This window comes from Erinaceus europaeus, chromosome 16 (genome assembly GCF_950295315.1).
Source record: "Erinaceus europaeus chromosome 16, mEriEur2.1, whole genome shotgun sequence".
NCBI classification, from domain to species: domain Eukaryota; kingdom Metazoa; phylum Chordata; class Mammalia; order Eulipotyphla; family Erinaceidae; genus Erinaceus; species Erinaceus europaeus.
Genome location: NC_080177.1, coordinates 2337303 through 2355064, shown reverse-complemented (window position 1 = coordinate 2355064; position 17762 = coordinate 2337303). Strand labels below are relative to the sequence as shown.

Sequence of the window (17762 nt, the reverse complement as noted above, 5' to 3'; positions counted from 1 at the left end):
AAAAAAAAATGAATGGGGCCAGGTGGTGGCGCACCTGGTTGAGCTCACATATTACAATGCGCAAGGACCCGGGTTCAAGCCCCCAGTCCCCACCTGCAGGAGGAAAGCTTTGCGAGTGGTGAAGCAGTGCTGCAGGTGTCCCTCTGTCTCTCTTCCTCTCTATCACCCCCTTCCCTCTTGATTTCTGGCTGTCTCTATCCAATAAATAAAGATTAAAAAATTATTTTAGGGAGTCGGGCGGTAGTGCAGCCAGTTAAGCGCACGTGGCGCAAAGCACAAGGGCCGGCATAAGGATCCCGGTTCGAGCCCCCAGCTCCCCACCTGCAGGGGAGTCGCTTCACAGGCGGTGAAGCAGGTCTGCAGGTGTCTGTCTTTCTCTCCCCCTCTCTGTCTTCCCTCCTCTCTCCATGTCTCTCTGTCCTATCCAACAATGACAACAGTAACAACAATAATAACTACAACAATGAAACAACTAGGGCAACAAAAGGGAATAAATAAATATAAAAAAATTATTTTATAAAAAAACACATAAAGTCCCCAGTGTGTGTAACAACCCTCAGAACTCAGCGGTGCAGGAGACGGCATGACCACTCATCCAGAGTCAGGCCATCTTTGGAAGCACCCTGATCAGGTGACTCACACGTCCTCACAGGGAGGCCACCGGCTCACTCGGCCATGGGTCCCTGCTCTGGCATTTGTGTGCCTGGTGTGAACAACCCCCGTCCACCCTGCCAGGCCCCGAGGGTGGCCACCCACAGGGACCCTGAGTGTGGGGAGGCAGTGGGTGGGATGGTCTTTTGTAAAGCTCAGGCTCTCAAGGGCCTGGTGTGTGTGTGTGTGTCTGTGTGTCTGTGTGTGTCTGTGTCTGGTGTGTGTGTGTCTGTGTGTGTGTCTGGTTTGTGTGTCTGTGTGTGTCTGTGTCTGGTGTGTGTGTGTGTGTGTGTCTGTGTGTGTCTGTGTCTGGTGTGTGTGTGTCTGTGTGTGTGTCTGGTTTGTGTGTCTGTGTGTGTCTGTGTCTGGTGTGTGTGTGTGTGTGTCTGTGTGTGTCTGTGTCTGGTGTGTGTGTGTGTCTGTGTGTGTCTGTGTCTGGTGTGTGTGTGTGTGTGTGTGCGCACGCGCGTGTGTGTTTCTGGGGCTAATTGATGCAGCCTGTCTGACAGAACAGCCTCCCGCATGAGGCAGTCATGGGTTGTTTCGACATGCTACCAATTTCCACAGTCAATTTGGTCAATTCAGTGGAAAAAAGAAAAAAATTCCTCAAGTCAGTTCAGCCTGAAAGTCGGTCAGAATAGTAGCTGGAAGTTGTGGAAATAACCACGGTTGTTCCACCGGACTTGTCATGCTTGAACCAGTTGTTTGCACTTTTTGTTTGTTTTTGCCTCCAGGGTTATTGCTGGGGCTCAGTGCTGACACTACGAATCTATTGCTTCTAGCCGTATTTTTTTTTCCCACTTCATTGGCTAGGACAGGGAGAAATTGAGAGGGGAGGGGACATAGGGAGAGAGAAAGAGAGACGCCTACTTCACCGCTTGTGAAGTGCCCCCCCACCCCCACAGATGGGGAGCTGGGAGCTCGAACCCAGATCCTTGTGCGTGTCCTTGCACTTCATACCACCCGGCCCCCGGCACATTTCGTACACGCAGCCTTCGCTATCTGGGAGAATAATCTTACACACACCAAAGTCATAGGTTATAACCCAGTAACTCTGTCTTACGGGAGCAGGAGACAGCGCAGTGCAGGGGAGAGAGCCCAGAGCCTCAGGCCTACGCAACCAGCACTGACTGGGACCTGGCGGTGCCATACCTAGTTAAACACTCACGATGTAGTGCGCAAGGACCTGGGTTCAAGCCCTTGGTCCCCACCTGCAGGGGGGGAACTTGACGAGTGGTGAAGCAGGGCTGCAGGTGTCTCTGTCTCTCTAGCTCCCCCTCGCTTCTCAGTTTCTCTCTGTCTCTATCCAGTAGTAAATAAAGAAAAATATTTTAAAATAAATAACAAAATAAAAACGAGCACCTGCCCTTTAATATTGATGCTCACAGTCAGACCCTGGGTACCTTTCAGTCTTGAGGAGAAATGACTGTTCTATCATTGATCGGCAGCGTTTGTCTGATATAAAGAAAAGGTAGAGGCAATGGGAGGACATGTCTGACGGCTGGAAAAGGGGACGGGACGGTGGCACACCTGGCTGAGTGCGCACATTACCATGTGCTGGAACCCAGGTTCAAGCTGCCACTCCCCGGATGCAGGGGACAGAAGCTTCATGAGTGGCAAAGCGAGCACTGCAGGTCTCTCTCTGTCTCTCTGCCTTATAAATATTAGAAAGAGGAAGGAAGAGGCAGAGAGAGAGAAAGACAGCTGCAGCCCTGCTTCATCACTTGTGGAGCTTTCCCTCTATAGGTGGGAACCAGGGGCTTGAACCCGGGTTCTTGTGCACTGTAACATGTGTGCGCTCAGCCAGTTGCACCACCGCCCGGCTCCCTTATCACTCCTGATGTTGAGCATCTCTCCGTCAGACACTCACCCGTTCACACACTTCTCAAGCCATCACCCGCGGCCCCTGGATGAAATGACGGGCTTCTCTCTCTCTGAAAGGAGAAACACCTGGCGTTTCCATCGTCTCACATGGTACCTTTACCTCACTTGGTCCAAGACAGTGGTGACCAGGATGGGAACTGATCCTTGAACGAGGGAACACCAACACTCAGTAGTTCACAGGTGATGCAGAGGGGATGGGGTCAACTTCCGGGGCTGGCAGATAGCTCATGCTGTCAAGAGTGCCTGAGGCCATGGGTTCAAGTCCCAGCACCACAAGGGGGTACTGTGGGTGGTGGAGTAGTACTGGGGCACCTCTTCTCTCTCTCTCTCTCTCTCTCTCTCTCTCTCTCTCTCTCTCTCTCACTGCCTTTTTATCTCTTGAAGTAGTATTCTATAAAAAAATGAGAAGATTAAGCCATGGAGGCTACTCAGTGGTGTTGTGACTCCTGCTCATGTCTAAGTCGATTCCCTATTAAAATGTCTAATAAGGGGAGCCTGGCAGTGGTACACCGTGTTGAGTGCACGTTACCATGTGCAAGGACCTGGGTTCAAGCCCTGCTCACCACTTGCAAGGGGGAAGCTTCACGAGTGGTCAGGCAGGGTTGCAGGTGTCTGTCTGTCTGTCTGTCTCTCTCTCCCTCCCCTCTTAATTTCTCTCTGTCCTACCAAATAAAAGAGAAAGGAAATTATAATAAAGTCAAACAACCAGAGAGATAGCTCAGTAGTGGAGTTCAGGACTTGCATTCACAGGGCTCAGGGTTTGTTCCCCAGCATTGCATATGCCAGAATGGAGCAGTGCTCTGGTCTCGGCCTCTCCCCCCCCCCTTTTTCTCTTCCCCTTCTCCCCCCTCCCTTCCTCACCCCCCCTCCCACCATAAGTAAATACTTGAAAAAAGTGAAATTATTCTTTAAAAAAAAAAAAAAGATCCTATTTGATTTCCCACTTAAAGGTTTCTGCTTTCTGTTCGAAGGAGCTAATTTCTTTTTCATGGTCTAGAAGGGGAGAGCAGTTCCAGGATTCCACACATCTCATTTGTATTTTCTTAGAGAAAATGTCTCTGTTGAAATCAATGCCCAACTATTCATTTAAGCTCCCCTGCCTTCAATAAAACTAATTGATAAACCCTAATAATTAATGGCCTGATTAAACCAGAATGACTTTCATCTGCCCCGATGATCGCCATCTGTAAGCAGCCTTCCTAAGGACTCGCCTTTCCTGTGCTTTGTTTACAGAAGAAAGGTCGGGGTGTTTATCTTTGAGGGAGATGGAAAGCTGTTCGTTCTCCATGACTTGAGGTTGCTTTAAAATAAGGATGGAGTTATTTGCCTCCTTAAAAGCAATTCTTTCTGCTTAATCTGTCGTGCTCTTTGTGACTTGGACTTGGAAACAATCAAAAACACAAAACATCTTCAAGAGCGTGAAACCGTTTCTGTGTTCCCAGCGCTCTCTTGAAACACGTAGCCTGGGCACTGTATTTGGGAGGAGTGAGTTCATAGGCTATCTCTGGGGTCGCCAGTATCTCCGATTTAAGGGGGATATTTTGCTCAGATAAAATCCTTTCCTGGCATGCGCCGGGCAGTGGTGCACCTGGTTAAGCACACATAGTACAAAGCGCAAGGATCCAGGTTTGAGCCTCTGCTCCCCACCTGCAGGGGGGAAGCTTCACAAGTGGTGAGGCAGGTCTGCAGGTGTCTCTCTCCCTCTCTCCCCTCCTCTCTCCATTTCTCTCTGTCCTATCCAATAAAATGGGGAAAAGTGGCCACCAGGAACAGTGGATTTGTAGTGCCCGCACCGAGCCCCAGTGATAACTCTGGAGGCAAAAACAACAGCAACAAAAACTTTTCCTGGCTGGGCCGGTGGTGGTGCACCTGAGTGAACACACACATCACCATGTGCCAAGGACCTGGGTTCAAGCCCCCAGTTTTGACCTGTGGTGGGGAAGCTTTGTTGTAAGTGGTGAAGTCGGCCTGCAGGTGTCTCTCTGTCTCCCCTCCCTTCTCAGGTTTTCTGTCTCTGTCCAATATTAAATAAAACATTTCCTGGCAAGTTTCAGGCGAAAGCTCCAAAATGCCAGGCCCTCAGGTTCTGCAGTCAGGCTTTTACTTACACACTTCGCCTTTTCAAACAGAGGACAGAAGTTTTGTAGGCGGTGTTTTTTCTTCTCTTGATCAACCTAAGTTGTGTGTCTGATTCAAGTTGAAGATTAGAGAGTTTTGACATACCTCGTGATTGTTCACACAGCTTGTTATTATTATTATTTGCCCCAGGCCTCTCACTGGGGAAGTTCTGGCTACTGTCATTAATTGCCTCTCCACTGGACACAGGCATTGGCAGGTGGGTCCATACCCCCAGCTTGCTTCTTTCTTTGTTTTAATTTCTTTTTATTTTATTTTTTTTGTCTCCAGAGTGGGTGGTGCTTCAAATCCACTGCTCCTGGAGGCTATTTTTTTACCTTTTGTTGCCCTTATCGTTTATCGTTGTTGTTGTTATTACTGTCACTATTGTTGGATAGGACAGAGAGACATGGAGAGAGGAGGGGAAGACAGAGAGGAGGAGAGAAAGACAGACACCTGCAGACCTGCTTCACCGCCTGTGAAGCGACTCCCCTGCAGGTGGGGAGCCGGGGGCTCAAACCGGGATCCTTAGGCCGGTCCTTGCGCTTCACGCCACGTGCGCTTAACCCGCTGCGCTACCGCCTGGCCCAGTTTTTTATTTCAATATTGGGGGATTAATGGTTTACAGCTGACATTACCGTAGCGTGTCTCTATCTTTCCCTAGTGGCGCCGGGCTCTGGAGAGGGGAGGTTGCAGGACACGTTGGTGAGGTCACCTGCCCACGGAGGTCAGGATGGAATCTTAGTAGAGTCTGCGACTTGGAGTCTGAAGGGCAGTAAGAGACAGAACAGGACAAAATGTTTACTAAACAGGAACCATAAAGTAGGACTAGAGCAGAAGTAAGTAGGGGCCTTCCGGCAGAAGGAAGTTAGGAAGTGAACTTTAGGAACGTTTCTCATAGCTTGTGTCTTAGTCACCTTTGCTTGAGCTAGACAGTTACACCATGAGCCCTGAGTCCCACTTGGGGACCACCACAGATCCACTTGGTGTTGACATGGAAAGAACTCTCTGCCCCAGACTCCTTTGCCTCAAAGATGACTTCTTAGGGCTGGGGAGGACTCTTACCTGGGGTGCACCTGCTTGGCCCTGCGTGCCCCCCTGGTTTGCTCGGCGGCTCCCGTGGGCTCCCCGGATCCCCGGGAGGTGTCTGCTGTCACGGGCGCTGTTTCACAGAACCCTTCGGCGTCTTCAGCGATAAACTAACGGCCTTGGTGAAAGCAGTCGTCAGGCCTTCCGTCAACTCCGGCAGCCCTTGCCAAGCTGTGAAAGGAGAAGAGGGTGAACAAGTGGAGGAATCTGCTTGCACTTCTTTGGAGAAACTGTTTGTCTCAGAAAATCAGGAAGTAGCAGGACTGTACCCACCGTCTCCCTGTCTCGTCCTGTTACCACCAACACAGAAATTATTTCACTTCATTTATTTTTTTATTGCGATCCCGGTTATTGCTGGGGCTTGGTGCCTGCATGACGAATCCACCACTCCTGGCCACCGTCTTTCCTACCCACCCCCAGCTTCTTTCTTTCCATTAGATTGGACAGAGAGAAATTGGGAGGGAGAGAGATAGAGAGGGAGAGAGTTCACCGTTTGTGAAAGTTTCCCCCTGCAGGTGGGGGAGCGGGGGGCTTGAACCCAAGTCCTTGTGCCTGGTGAGGTGTGTGCTCTGCCTAGCCCAGAGAACTCTCATTCTCCAGGCTGTTTTCTCTTCGGCACTGCTGCTGCTTCCTGGTGAGGGTGGCGTGGCGGGTTTCCACATTAAGAGTAAAGCCAGGGTCCTGGGTGCAAAGTCTTGACACGGTTGCCGGCCCTGCCCGCTTCTCCCAAAAGGCCTGGGAGGGGCGGGTGAGTGGACTGTGAGAAACCAATGCCTGTTGACTTTGACGTCAAGTGGAGTACTGCTGCTCAAACCAGACAGGGTTGGAAAGCGAAGAAGCTGGGCCCTCACATCCTGGCTCCCGATAAGACGCCTCTGTCTGTGAGTGTGCGTGTGCGTGCGCGTGCGTGTGCCATCCTTGTGTGTTTTGTTTTCTCGGGCCCAGCCCTGTAGATACAGGAATCAGCTGCATGGCCCCTCTTGATCTCTTTGCAGATGTGAAGCCCTCCAACATGCTGGTGAACACCAGAGGCCAGGTCAAGCTGTGCGACTTTGGAGTCAGCACCCAGGTGAGCCCCCCCCCCACCTCTCAGCCGCAGACACTTGTCTTTCCCATTCGACTTACTGAATCAGAAAGGGAAAAAAAATCTATAAGAGTAATAATAATAACAACAACGGCCACTCGCTGCCAGACAAACAGAGTTCGGCCCCCTCTCCTGGGCCGGGAGCATGTTGTTCGTTTTTTAATCTCCCAAGCGAGCGAGCGGAGGTGCCTTCATCAGAATATGATTGTTCATTGTTTAATGACAGTCAAAACTGCTGATATTGTAATTACGACTTCCGAATAGCAGGCGCCATTGATATGCAGTGGCGCTCGGAGCCAGACAAAAGGGAGGGCGGAATGCGAGCCGTGCCTGGGGAGCCCGACTGGCCACAATAAAAATTAATATCGGGAGCCTCAGTGGCGGGCGGCCGGGACAATGGGCAGCACACATTTTAATTAATTTCCATTTGGGGCCTCCCCGGAGAACCCAGCAAGAATGACCCCCAGTGTTCTGGGACGTTGATTTGAATCGCAGCCACCTCTGCTCCCAGCCCAACTCGGGGACCAGAAAGGGAGGTCGGGCCCGCCCGGATTAGAGTCGTCAAAGTCTGTCAGCCCTCCCAGTGTCCCCTTCACTCCAGCGAGGGGCACGCCTGGCGCCATCCACCCACGTAGGCAGAGAAAGGCCCGGAAGACAAGGCTCACACCCCACTTCCCGGCCACTTGGACCGCCCGGTCAGGCGGCTCTGGGGGTGCTGGAGCCGCAAGCTTCCCGCAGAAGTGAGGCGCTGAAGGTTAGCTGCCGTGAACTGCAGGGTGCGGCGAGCTCGGCTCCATGGGGGCATCCCCTTAGAAAGAACTTGCCTCACGTTGAATGCCTTCGTGAGAGGAACGCACTCCCTTCCCCATGATTTTTTGGTTGATTTATAGAAATGACGGCGGGTTAAATGAGGAATAATTGCCCGTTTTATCTCCACATTATCTTTACGTCGTTCTCACAGACTGTTTTGTCTCGTAGCTGGTGAATTCTATCGCCAAGACGTATGTCGGAACAAATGCTTACATGGCGGTAAGTGAGCTTGTGCAGAAATCACGTTTAAAAGCGACATCTTTCTCTTTATGTACTCGTAAAGGATGTAAAATTCTTGAACGAATCTCAGAGCATCCGTCTCACACATCGTGAGTTATGAAGCCAATCCAGATAGGATCCAAGTTCTAAATCTTCCTCAAAGATTCAGCAGAGCTTTTTACAGGAAATAATGCCACCTTGTCGGGCTGTGTTGATTCCAGTGGGTGTGGTCCAGAGAGCTGCTGAATTTTTACATTCAGTCCCACAGAAAAATCACACCTGGTGAGGTGACGTACTGGTCACTCTGTCCCGTGGCATTAGCCCTCGAGTATGCAGAAATGTCAGTCTCCAGGGTTGTTTTGTTTTTCCAGGACATCCAGCAAGCTTTGTCACCGGGTCAAAGATCAGAGGACTCACAGGGCCAGCTCTTGTGGACCCCAAGCTGAAAGGGTTAGCAGAGAGGTCTTTGGAGGGCTTGCGCCCCTGTGCTCTGGTTAGCTGTTGGGTTCCTGCCAGTTGCAAAGTGACTTGTCCAGTTCCACCGTTACCGAGGACGGATAAAAACAGAAGGTCCATTTCTAGAACTGATGGGTACATAGCTTTGAGTCTTCCCCCCTTTCCTCTTCCTGCTTGTGAACCCAGAGAAGTCACTTGTGTCCGTAAAAAGGGTGTTTGTTCATTCACTCGTGCAGGACGGCTGTGGAGCAAAGGTGCGTGTTGTTTTTGACATCTTACGGTTAGTGTTTTTAATAAACGGGCCAGATTTAGCCAGGCAGTCCATCTCACTCCCAGTCCTTGTGTTACAGAAAACAAAAATTCCGTAATGCAGCTCTCCAGTACCACAGCTCAAATGTAACCAAAGAAGGAGACGGGCCGTGTGGAGGGCGGGGAGTTCCGCTTAGTTCTCCTTAGCGGGTTTCAGGTCGATTCCTGCCAGACCCGAACACCTTTCTGCCTCAGCACCCAGCTTTTATCTCTTTTCAAGCCAGGCGTGGCACAAGCTAATTGGTTCCAGAGTCTGCCAAGCCGCTGACTGACGTATCAGAAGGTGAGAGAGAGCAGGTCGGTCCCAGTCAGAGGCCACCAAGGCTTCCACTCCGCATCCTGGGTCTCGGAAGTGAGAGCTCGCCACTGGCGGCTCAGTTCTTTTGCCTGTGGACTTCGCATTTCACTCGTGTACAGATCACGAAATAGACGGGCGTCAGCGTGCCGGGAACCCTGGACCCACGTTCTCTCGGTAGACAGATGCGAATCTGGATGAAACCCTGGGTCTTGGTCTAAAAGAAAACAAAGCCTATTGCTTCTATTGACAGATTGAAATGATTTTTTTTTTTTTGTCTCATGTTGTTCTTAAAGGAAATCGGCTTTCTTGTTTGTGTAAGTTATAAAAAAAAAAAAAAACCTCCTGGTCGGGAGTCGGACGGTAGCGCAGCAGGTTAAGCGCAGGTGGCACAAAGCACAAGGACCGGTGTGAGGATCCCGGTTCGAGCCCCTGGCTCCCCACCTGCAGGGGAGTCGCTTCCCAGGCGGTGAAGCAGGTCTGCAGGTGTCTGTCTTTCTCTCCCCCTCTCTGTCTTCCCCTCCTCTCTCCATTTTCTCTCTGTCCTCTCCAACAACAATGACATCAATAACAACAACAACAATAAAAACAACAAGAGCAATAAAAGGGAAAATAAATAAATAAATATAAATTTTTTTTTAAAAAACCTCCTGGTCCTGCCAGCTTAGCAGACGGGGGGTGGGGGGGGGATCTGTTACCCTTCATAGTTAATGAATTAACGAAACCCCTGTCAGACGCTACAGCTTCGTTCTCTGAAAGAAAATTGGAGCCACGTGATTTTGAAAAGGAAATGAAGAGGTCGGTCCGTGGTGCATCCAGCTGAGCATGGATGTTCCAGGTGCAGGGACTGAGGTTCAAGCACTCTGCTCCTGCCCCCGTACATGGGAGAAGCTTTCTGGGCACTGAAGCAGTGTTGCAGGGGTCTCTCTTCCCCCTCTCTGCCCCCCCCCCTTGCCTCTCAATTTCTTTGTGTATCTGTGTAGAAAGGTGGCGGGGAGGCCACTAGGAGCAGGCACCAAGCCCCGTTATGCCTTAACAATAACCCTAGTAGGGAAAAAAAAAAAAATATATATATATATACACACACACACATATATATATATATATATATATCTGGGGCCAGGCAGTGGCGCACGTGCTTAAGTGCACACACCACAGTGCATAAGGACCTGGATTCAAGCCCCTGGTCTCCACCTGCAGGGACCAAGCTTCATGAGTGGTGAAGTAGTGCTACAGGTCTGTCTCTATATATATATATATATTTCTCTCTTTTTTCCCCCTCCAGGCTTATTGCTGGGGCTCAGTGCCTGCACTAGGAATCCACTGCTCCTGTGGCCATTTTTTCCATTTTTGAGGGGTAGGACAGAGAGAAGTTGAGAGAGGAGGGGGAGATAGAGAAGGAGAGAGACAAGGAGATACCTGCAGACCTGCTTCACTGCTTCTGAAGCAACTCTGTTGCAGGTGGGGAGCCGGGGGCTTGAACTGGGATCCTTGTGTGTGTCCTTGGGCTTGGTACTATGTGCACGTAACTTAGCCCGACCCTATCTCTCTCTCTCTCCCTATCCCCCACCCCTCTCAATTTCCTCTCTGTATCCAATAATAAATAAATAATTTTTTAAAATCCTAAACTAAATGAAACCGCTTCTCAGCCACCTGTCAGGCCCACAGTCGCTTCCAGTTGCTCTAATAATCACATCACACCGCGCTGCTGGCGTCTCCAAAGGGCAGGTGACAGTTGCTTTTCTCACATGCGCCTTAAAGAAACGACTTTCTTTCCTGTTTGCTTATGGGTGACTGTGATGAATCCATCTGTTAGCTGAAAAGGCAAGGGCTAAAATCACGAAATGGCAGCCCGCGCAGGCGGAACTGAAACCACTTGGCTTCCTGGGTGAGTGAATGAGAGTTCAGACTGGAGGGAAGGCCTGGCCTGGTGGCGACTGCGTCGGCCATTTTCTTAACACGACTGGTGTGAGGTCAGCGGTTGAGAGCGGGAGCCAAGGAGGTAGGACAGTGGTGGCACACAGGACTCGCATGCCAGAGGGCCCAGGTTTGATGCCTGGCGTCACCAGTAGCCAGAGCTGAGCAGAACTCTGGTCAAAATAATGGCAGTCATACTGGAGAGATGAGAGTAACATGTATGATTGTGCTGCAGAAATTCAGCACTGCCCTCGGCCCGCTGGCAGGCTCGTGAGGGAGAGGGATCCGTCTTGTCTTTCCCTTGTAGCCACACTCGGCTTGGGTTGTAGTTGCTGTGTGACTTTCAGTTCCCCTGGGAGATCTCTTTTAAGGGTCAGTGTGATGTAGGTCCTGGGCCCGGTTCAGCTCACCCTGCAGCGTCTCTCTAAGGAATGTTCCAGAGTTGCAGGTACTCTGTAAACACACACACCGGAGCGAGTGCATTTGGAAACCTGCTGAAACGGGGTAGGCACTGTGACTCAGCCCACTGTCCCGTGCTCTGCAAACACCCCCACCCCCCATTTCTTCATTTGCTTTTCTACTTGTGAGCCAATCGGTGTCTCAACATTCAAAACCTGGGAGGCTGGGAGCTAGGTCACCCAGCAGAGGAGATGTCCCCGGTGTGTGGGTCTCTAAAGTCTAACCACGTGAGAGCACCACGTGAGAGCACCCGGGGTGGGGGCCGGGAGGAGCTCTGCGGGTGGGAGAGAAGCCTGCAGTGGCCCCCTCCCCAGGAAAGAGAATGAAGGGGGCCAGGTGGTCACAAGGACCCGGGTTCAGCCCCCTGGTCCCCACCTGCAGGGGGGAAGCTTCACAAGTGGTGAAGCAGGGCTGCAGGTGTCTCTCTGTCTCTGTCTCTCTATCTCCCCCTTCCTCTCAATTTCTGGATGTCTATCCAATAAATAAAAATAATAATAAATGTTTTAAAAAAATAAGAAGGAAAGAAAGAATGAAAAATGTCAGGCCCTGGGCTCTCCCCCCAGCACTACAGGAAAATAAAAGTTCCTGCTGTCAGCAAGCTTGGAGCTCGGAGACACCCCCTTGCTGGCTGCCGCCTGTCATGCCGAGGCTCTGCAGTGGGAGGTGGACCCTCGGTGGCAGCCCCGGCAGTGACCCCGTGGCCCCAGAGTCAGAAATCTCTAGCAGCTGGTCCACCTAAGGCGGGTGGGAGTGAGGGCTGTGTGTGCCGCTGAGAGTCCAGTGCCTTCCCAGCGTGGGGACCCCGCTCAGCAGAGACAGGGCGGAGTGGGAGGCGTGGCATCATGTGGAGCCTGACAGATACAGACGTCAGCCGCCCAGCCAGCCATCCCTGGCCTCCAGAGGCCTGCAGAGCGTGGGGGGGCCAGCCACAGGTGGGAGGGAATGGGCCCCGGGCCTTCCGAGCCCCCATTTTCTCACCTGGACAAGAGGCCACATCTGGGAGCCCAGCTTCAGGCTCTTCTCAGAGGGCCGTTGAGTGACAGCCATCACTATCACTATTTAGTGGGTTCCAACGAGACGCCCCCACCACCCCATCCCCGGTCTGGCTTTCCTCATCCACCCAAGGAGACTGGTGGTGGCACCTCATTAGTTGGGCGGGAATCTGAAACGAGACACGGAAACGCCCCAGAAAGGGCACCCGGGACTGGGGAGCTCTTAGCAGACACTCTCGGGGCTGTGGGCGGCAGTGATGACTGAGACGTCACTGTCGTGAGCAGGCGGCGCCAGTCCCACCTGACTGCCCTGGTTCCTGTGACCAACCAAGCCACACAACAGCTTGCGTCCTGCATGAGCAGGGAACCCAGAGGGCTGGCTGCAAGGGAACGGAACGTGATGGAGAAAGGACCGGGAGGCCGGGACGAGCGCCCTGTCCACCGGCTGCTGGGAGGGACGGTCGTGTGCCCGCCAGCCCTGGGGAAGAATTAAATTAAAGAAATAAATAAAAGAAGGGAAATAATGTCCCGCTCCCTCAGGGCCGGGGTTTCTGTAATTCCACGGAATTACAGAAAGTGTCCCTGGGGGTGGGGGCAGCGGGCATATGATGGAGCCCAACCCCTGGGTGAGAGTGGGGGGTTGGGGACAGAGTTCGGGGTGCCGGCTGAACCGTCTTCCTGAGATGTCGGGCTGTGTCCACCCACCTAAGGACGTGCGTTCCCTTGACCCCTGGGAGGTCCCCCATCTGGTGTCTGGGAGCAGTCAGTCCAGTCCCAGAGGCCTCAGCGCCTCACGTCCACCGAGGGAGGGTGCCCCCACGGCAGAGGCGGGAGGCAGGATGGCCAGCAGCAGCTGCTCCAGGGTGAAGTGGTGGTGTTGCCGCGGCCGCTGTCTCAGCCAGAGTTTTGTTAAATGCCGACACTTCCAAACAGACCTTCCAGGCCCTCCCTTGGGCCACATCCAAAGACATGACAGGCTGCCAGAGAGGAGGATTAGTGTCAGAGTGCAGGACTTGCAGGTCTAGGGTCCCGAGTTCGATTCCTGATGTGACGTAAGCCAGAATGGCGTGTGCACCTGCCCCTCTCTCTCCATCTCCCTCCATCTCGCTTGCTCATTCTGTCTTTCCTCAGTAAATCTCTTTAGGAAAGAAACCTCAGTGGGTGGGGGAGAGAGCATAATGGCTTGGTCAACAGACTCCTGCCTGAGGCTCCCAGATCCCAAATTCAATCCCCCCCACACCACTGTAAGCCAGAGCTGAGCAGGGCTGGGGGGGGGGGGTGGCGGAGAAGGAGAAGAGGAGAGGAGGGAGAAGGAGAAGAAGGAGAACCCTTGGAGTAAAGTGCTGAACAGTAGGTGAATCTGAGCAGGAAAGTCAGGCTGTTGCTATCACACTTGCTCTCTCTCTCTCTCTCTCTCAGCTGTCCTAGACCTGGGGCCCTCTCTTCATTCAAAGGCGAGAGCAGCCCTTGGTGGTCTGGGGACACACGTCAAAATGCACAGAAGTGATGGCAATGCCTCAGACCGTGTGTCCTGGCAGCCCACGCAGCAGACCCCATGGGAGTGAGGGTGAGGGGCCGGGAGCCTGGGTCCACGTCCCAGCTCTGTCTGCATCCATCACTCTGAGCCTCCCTGGTTCACAAGCACGTGCGCGTGCATGTGTGTGTGTGTGTGTGTGTGTGTGTGTGTGTGTGTGTGTCTGTCTGTGTGTGTGTGTCTGTCTGTCTGTCGGTCTGTCTACCTCCACTAGTCTCACTGGAAACTCCTCTTTCCTTCCAGCCTGAGAGGATCTCCGGGGAGCAGTATGGGATCCACTCAGACGTCTGGAGCTTAGGAATCTCTTTCATGGAGGTATGTCCGTCCGTCCGTCCGTCCGTCCACCCACAGACAGAGTGATATGGGCCCAGAAACACCAGCCTATGGTGTACATATGAGCTCAGCGCCCGTCCCCGTGGCGATGTCCCTGCTGGCCGTCCCCAACGCCCGCTCCTTGCAGGTCACCATGGGCAATGGCCTGGGTGCCCCCTAGAAATGCAGGTTCCCAGGCAAACCTGGCTCTGTGAGGACCTGTCAGGAGCACGTCCTCGGGTGTGATGGCGGCACCCACTAGAGCTCGAGAGCCTGGGCCCTGAGATACGTTCCAGGAAACTGTGAGCAGCGGCGGCCTGCTGGGCCTCTGTGCACGGCGTTTGTGCAGAGAGAACAGTCAGCCTGACGGTTCTGTAGGTCAGGCCAGACATGGAGGCACCGAGGGGTGGCATGGAGGGCCTGGGGGTCCCGGTGTCTGCACTCCACAGCTCTATTTAGAATGGACGTGACGCTGGAGGGCCACGTGCCCCATGCACAGCTGCCTGGACAGAAAGGTGCCCACGCCCAGAAGCAGGACCTCCTTCTCACTGTCACTTCTGAGTGGACCAGCCCCTCAGCAGTGCTCAGGAGTCCTTTGTCACACATGCACCCAGGCCTAACAACAGCGAGACCCCCCCCAGTCCTGAACACAGTAGCCTCATTGCCATTTCTGTTTCCGATTTCAATGCTCCAAATAACCGGTTTCCCATCAGGCAGAGAGGGGGAGGGAGAGACACCGCAGCAGCCCCTGGTGCTGTAACGCTGCAGGGTGGCACTGGGGCTCGAACCTGGGCCTCACACGTGGCAAGGCACGCGTCCTACCTGGGAGCTAGCTCTCTGGCCCAGGAGTCAGCGCACTTGTCTTCAGGCTGCTCTGTTCCCCACCCCCCCTCCCCCCTCCCTTCCTGTGGGGTGCAAGGCTCTCATAAAGGTGACACCAGGTGTCCCTACAATGTGCCTGGAAAAGGTCACACCCAGGTGCACGTCCTGACCTCCAAGTCGCTTTCACATCAGACTGTGTTTCTCCAGGACTCGGTGCCTCCGCCCTCCTCTCTCAGTGCCCCTCCCTGGGCTGCGGGGCTCTCTCCCCGGGACCCCTCCGCTGTCTGGAGAACCTGAGTTGGCAGGGCTGATACAAGGGTGGACATGAGGGGCCGGGAGGCGGCACAGCAGGAGAACACAGGACTTGCATGAGGTCCTGAGGTGGCTCCCTGGCCCAGCATAGGCCAGCCCATGCTCCCGTTCTCTCTCCTCCTCTCTCTCTCTCTCCCTCACCCTCTCCCTCACGTTAATAAATGAAGCTGTTGACTTACTTATTACCCCCAGAGTTATCTCAAAGGCTCTGCCTGCACCATGAAGCCACCACCCCCCTTTTGTTAATTAGGTAGGACAGGTAGAAATTGAGAGAGGGAGGGAGTCGGGAGGTGGCACAACGGGTTAAGCGCAGGTGACACAAAGCGCAGGGACCGGCAGAAGGATCCCGGTTCGAGCCCCCGGCTCCCCACCTGCAGGGGAGTCGCTTCCCAGGCGGTGAAGCAGGTCTGCAGGTGTCTGTCTTTCTCTCCCCCTCTCTGTCTTCCCCTCCTCTCTCCATTTCTCTCTGTCCTATCCGACAACGACGACATCAATCACCACAACAAGGGCAACAAAAGGGAAAATAAATATTTAAAAATTTAAAAAAAGAAATGGAGAGAGATTGAAGAGGAGGCAAGGGAGAGACAAGAGAGACCCGCAGACCTGCTCCACCACTCTTGAAGCTTCCCTCTCCTGCTGGTGGGGGCTCGAACCCAGGTCTCTGCACACCATGATGTGTGCAGTGAACCTTCTTTTAAAAGATGGAAATGGAGAGGTGGTGGCTCACCCAGTCAAGTACATATGCTACCATGTGCATGGACCGGGGTTGAAGCCCCCAGCCTCCGCCTACAGAAAGGAGGTTTGATGACCAGTGGAATAGTGTTACAGCGTTCTCTCTCTCTCCCCCCTCCTCTCTCTCTCTCTCTCTCCCCCCCTCCCACTTCCTCCCCCTTCCTCTTCCCCTAGTTCTCTCTGTTTCTGGAAGAGATTCTGTTGCCTCTGGAAGCAGTGGAATCTCCCAAGCCCCAAAGATAACTCTGGTGGGGAGAGAAAAGAAAAGCCGAAAATGACCCTTAATGCTGGGGCAGATGGGAACACTGAGTTGGACCAAAGCTGAATATCCCAGCGGCCGTCATCCCGGATGTGAGGGACCTGGTCCCTGTCTGCCCTTCTGTCTGAGTGTGGTTGGGTTGTCACCTGAGACTGAGTGTCGTGGTTCTCAGGCTGCTGGTTATGGACCCCAGCAAAGGCCTTTGCTGACCCTGGGGCTGTGGGGGCCACTTCGTGATGGAGACAGGGCCCCAGTGAGGTCGCTGGCCTTGACGCTTGACCACAAGGATCAGTGTAGAAACGTGGGGAGAGAGAGAGAGAGAGAGAGAGAGAGGAGGGGCCTCCACGCACAAAGCCCCACACCCCTCAGGATGCTGCAGGCACAACTGTCCTGCCCCCAGCTGCCGCTTTGACTCCCGCTGACGCCGCTGACTGAGTGACTGGCAGGACTGCTCTGAGCTGCCATTCAAGACTTTGGGGCTAGGCTTCGTCTCCTTCCTTCCTTCCTTCAGCTGACAGTCAGTGACGCCGGGGGTCAGACCTGGGGCCTCTCACTTGCAAGCCAGTTCTGTGTGCTTCCACTGCACTGTCACCCCAGCCATAAGTGAAATGGTACCTGGCCCACCGGAGGGCTTCGTCTCAGCCCGGCAGGTGACCGGAGGTCATTCCCACGGCACCTCCCGCATCCCGGGATGCGGTTTGTCCGTCACTCGGTGCCCACCCAGCTCTGCTGTGAGGAGGCTGTGAGGAGAGGGTCTCACTCAGCAGTCAGTCCCTCCATTGTCCTGTGGTGGCTCCACAGAAATTTGTAGGTGGGAGACAGAGTCACACTCGCCCCAAACTGGGCCTTGGCGTTGGACTTCCTCAGAGCAGAAGAAAAAAGCCGGGCCCGTCCTCCGCTATGCGCCGGGCGCTGTCCCACCCTGTCCTCCCTGCCTTTGTCTGCCGCCCCTCCTGTTTCCTGTCCTCCGCACAGAGCAGTCTTGGTTAATTGGAGTGTCACCCAGTCCCCTGGGACCCTCCTTCAGTGTGACAGCCCTGCGACTGAAGCAGCTTGAATGAGGTCCCGAATGATGAAAAGCCAGGCCTGTGGCTTTCGATAAACACCTCTGTAGCCGGGTGAGCGGGGCCAGAGAGCCACTGTCACCAGGCTAACACCGTCTGTGAAGGTGTGTGTTGGGGGGGGGGGGGTGTGCTCAGTGGCTCTAACAGGGATTTTTCTTGAGAGCGATAGAAGTATCTTTATCAAGCTAAAACATAAATCCTTCCAGTGTGGGCTGGGGAGCCAGCTCAGCGTTAGAGAACAGGACTTGCAGTCCCAGGTTCCAACCCCAGCACCCACCCCCCTTAGCTAAGCCATGCTCTGGGCTCGCTCTGTCCCTCTCCCTCTCCCTCTCCCTCTCCCTCTCCGTTTCTCTCTCCCCTCTGTCTTTCTCTTTTCTGTCTCCCTTCTGTCTGTCTCCTCTCTCTATCTCCTGTCTGTCTTCTCTCTCTCTCTCTCTCTCTGTTTTC

The 17762-nt window shown here is 53.5% G+C and overlaps 1 protein-coding gene across 6 annotated transcripts in view; it reads left to right on the top strand.

Moving 5' to 3' along the window:
* Nucleotides 1-17762, top strand: part of MAP2K5 (mitogen-activated protein kinase kinase 5) — a 271177-nt gene that overhangs the window by 141809 nt on the left and 111606 nt on the right. For all 6 annotated transcript variants that reach the window (XM_060175660.1, XM_060175659.1, XM_060175661.1 and 3 more), the window contains 3 exons: nt 6735-6808; nt 7802-7852; nt 14058-14129. In XM_060175660.1, coding sequence (XP_060031643.1) covers nt 6735-6808; nt 7802-7852; nt 14058-14129 — 197 coding nt within the window. The remainder of the gene's footprint in view (nt 1-6734; nt 6809-7801; nt 7853-14057; nt 14130-17762) is intronic.